The sequence below is a fragment of the Cygnus olor genome, chromosome 21, assembly GCF_009769625.2.
Source record: "Cygnus olor isolate bCygOlo1 chromosome 21, bCygOlo1.pri.v2, whole genome shotgun sequence".
Classification (NCBI taxonomy): Eukaryota; Metazoa; Chordata; class Aves; order Anseriformes; family Anatidae; genus Cygnus; species Cygnus olor.
This window is the reverse complement of record NC_049189.1, coordinates 2,612,348-2,615,882: the sequence shown is the minus strand read 5'-3', so window position 1 is coordinate 2,615,882 and position 3,535 is coordinate 2,612,348. Positions and strand designations below refer to the sequence as shown.

General features: G+C 52.6%; 1 protein-coding gene across 1 annotated transcript; it reads right to left on the bottom strand.

Moving 5' to 3' along the window:
- Positions 1-234: 234 nt before the first annotated feature.
- Positions 235-3,009, bottom strand: FNDC10 (fibronectin type III domain containing 10). Its single transcript, XM_040533245.1, has one exon. It carries the CDS (start codon positions 2,918-2,920, stop codon positions 2,258-2,260), a length of 663 nt encoding a protein of 220 aa, XP_040389179.1. The 5' UTR covers positions 2,921-3,009; the 3' UTR covers positions 235-2,257.
- Between the last annotated feature and the right edge of the window lie 526 nt (positions 3,010-3,535).

Genomic DNA, 3,535 nt, shown 5'->3' with positions numbered 1-3,535 from the left:
TGAACCTGGTGGTCTCCAAAGGTCCCTTCCAACCTAATTATCCCATGATCCTAAACCTCCAGTAAACAAAAAAAATCAAGTATTCGGAGAATACCTATTTTCATATTCCCGATAATGTTATCGTAATTTTACAGTAGGCAATGCAGTATCATTATGACCATATTTGTTCACTTTGTGAGTCAAACAAATCTTGAACCATTCAATATTTGTGATTTTCTTCACTTCTTTTCATTATTTTCTTAATTTATTAAGGTCAATGCCAAAGTGGTACAAGATTCATCAGTTACACATTTAATTTTCACATCTGGCAGTTCACGACAAATGAGGAACAAAACAGTAACACTGGTTGACAGAGGCTGACAGAGATATACAAAATCAGTGGCATTCCAGCAGTCCTGTGCAGAACTGGCTACAGGAAAGACTGACTTGAAACCTTTGAAAGACCTTTGGTCCAAATTCACTCGGTGTTTAAATTCACTGAACTAAACCACTAGATACAATAAAAAGTGATTGCCTTTTCTTTGAGTAGCCGATCTCCTTAGGGATGAAAAAATATGACATTGTCCTTCAGTGACAATGAATGACACTGTCCTTCCATTACTGCAATTCTAGATATTGTCAGGCTGCTTATATCAAGCACACAGGCAAATAAATAAAAAGAGAACGCTGTTAAATTTAGAGTCAGCTGCATGTGAGAAAGCAAACAAAGCGAGAATAACAAACAGGTATTTCTGCCTGGTGAAATAGAGTCCTTCAGCTCCTTAACCGCTTATTGAAGTTATTGAAGGGATTATGATTAGTACAAATACTGCGTTTTTTTTTAAGGATTGCATATACTTTCTGTATTTACCCTCTAATAGCAAGTTTATACTTCACAAACTATTCCACAAAAGAAAAGCACATGGGTTATTCACCAGTGATAAACATTTACACAGATCACATAGGAAACTGAAGTATTTTAATAGCAATACCCCGTTACAGAAGAGCCCTTCCCCTACTTTTGCTTTAGGTACGTTTAAGTGATACAAAGTCATTGTCTGTTACAGCAGTCACCTATATACAAACAGCACTAAATAAAAACTAAACACAATAGCTCTCAGATGGTAACTGACTCTAGTTTATGTATATATTGAAGTTCAAGTACCGACCAGCCTAAGTTTGTTTTCAAAAACAAAAGAACACACCAGTTTCAGAGACAAAAACACGAGGGGAGATACAGTTGTCTATGAAGACTACAAGAACAGATATACCAATAGAAATGGGACAAACTCTCAACACTAAGGCACAAGAGAATTAATACTCGAATATGGCTAAAACCTTATTGACTACAGCATTGAGTGAGCAGTTAACGATGAGTGTTCCTATGCTCAAAACACTCGGCTACAACATTAGTGGGTTTTGTGTTCCAGATGATTTTACCTCAGTGCAGCTGCACGTGGCACTTTTAAAAAAAAAAAAGAAAGGGGGGATGGATTTAAGAGGGCAGTGATGGGTGTTCGCTTACATTGCACTTATTTTATACCTAAGCATCAGTTCATACTTCTGCAATGAAATTGAGCTCCATACTCTACTAATTTCATCTGTTTTTGTGGGGACCACCACCCTGGTCGCTCAAAGGGCTCCCAGCCTGTCACGCAACCCCGCCTGCCCCAAGCACCTGGGAGCAGCATAAGGCACGATACAAAGCCCACGTAAATCGGGGGGATTTAGGTGGGCTTTGGATCAAACACACGGCTAGCTGTGGGCTGTGGGGTTGCACGGGGCTTGTTCTCTCATGGATTTAAATGACGCTCCCCCTCAGGAAAATAAATAAATAAATAAAAAGTGCATGTCTGGAGCAAGGAGATTTAAGCGCAGGTTTAAAATGAGCGTGTTCTTGAGAGTCTTCTCGGACGGGCCCTCTGTGGGATCTGTCGCTTGCTTCTAGCAGCAGAACTTTTTCTGGCACTTGTGGATGTTTGCCACCATTCACTTTTAATCCACTGCGATCCTACAAGTTCAGACCTTGAGCATGGCTCAGGCTGCAAACCCCCCATTACACAAATGAGGATCTCCAAAACACACAAGAAAACCCCAAATCCCGGGAGCCTGGAAAAGCCAAACCCAAGCCAACCAAAGCTTCAAACGACGCCGTGGGCAGAACCGGTAGGAACAGAGCTCAGAGACCCCATCTCTCTCCCTGTCGGAGAAGAAAAACCAAGAACGGCCCAGCAGCAGCCCGGGGCCACGGCGGGGCTGTGGGGACCATCGCCACGCTTCACGCACGACGCGAGGCGGCGGAGGCGCCGCCGCCGGCCGGGCTCATGAGGTTCTCGGTGATGTAGGCCACCAGCAGGCAGATGAAGACGAGCATGACGCAGATGGAGCCGCCGACAGCCGTCATGGCGACGACGATGTCCCTCATGGCGGCGGGCTCCACGCGGAACTCCACGCACTGCGCGGGCGGCGCGGGCCTCGGCGGGGCGTAGCGGGGCTGCAGGCACAGGCGATAGCGGACCCCGCCGTGCGCCTCGGGCAGCAGATAGTCGCGACAGGAGGCCCCCAGCTCCACGCTATCGCAGGGGAAGCGCGTGTAGGTGCCGTCCCACGAGCAGTTGAGGGCGAAGCCGCGGAGGCCGGCGGCGGGCCGCGGCGGGGCCCACTGCAGCAGGACGCTGCCGTTGCGCAGCGCGTTGGCCACCAGGGCTCCGCCGGGGGAGCGGTGAGCCAGGCAGGCCCGGGCCGAGCACTGGAAGCCGCGGGCCGGGGGTCGGAAGCACAGCCGCCCGGCCGCCGCCGCCCCCTCGGCCCGCACCTTGTAGGGGCACCACGGCTGCTGCTGCTGCTGCTGCTGCTGCTGCTGCTCGTCCGGGGGGGCGGCGGCGGGGGGCGGCCCGCAGAGGCAGAGCAGGGCGAGCAGGGCCGGCAGCGGGCTGGGCATGCCGGCCGCCGCGGCATGGAGCCGGGGCTCGGCAGCGCTCCGCCGGCGCCGGGGCCCCTTTTATAAGCCCCCGGGCTCCGCAGCCGCCGCGCCGGCCGCCAATGGAGAGGCGGCTCCGCCGTTAACTCTCGCCGGGCTGCGGGGCTCCAGCCGCCGGCCCGCGGCTGGCTCCGGCCGCCTGGCTCCGCAGGGGGAACGTGAGGGGCAGCGGGGGGAAGGTGAGGGGCCCGGGGCTGGCAGGGAAATGGGGGCTGTGGGGATTCTGCCTTTTGTTTTTGTTGGTTCCTGGCCGCTTTAGGGCCTGGGGGGTTCAGATTCTGAGAGAAACTCAGTGAGAAGGACCCCCAGCACCACCACGGCACCACCACCACCAGCATCCCCCACAGCCCAGCTGCTAGCAGGGGTAAAACTGGGGGTCTTGGCCACCCCCGGACAAGGGGAGGAGGCTCTGCGTAAGGGGTGTCCAAAAGGCAGCTCCTGGCCGCAGCCGGACCACCCCACCCAGCCCCTTAGGGAAGATCTCCACGCGTGGAAGCGGCAGAGCCCCAGCTAATGAAAGAAGCAGAAACAGGGACTTCACCCAAGCAGCCCCTAACAATTCTCCAAACAGTTAAA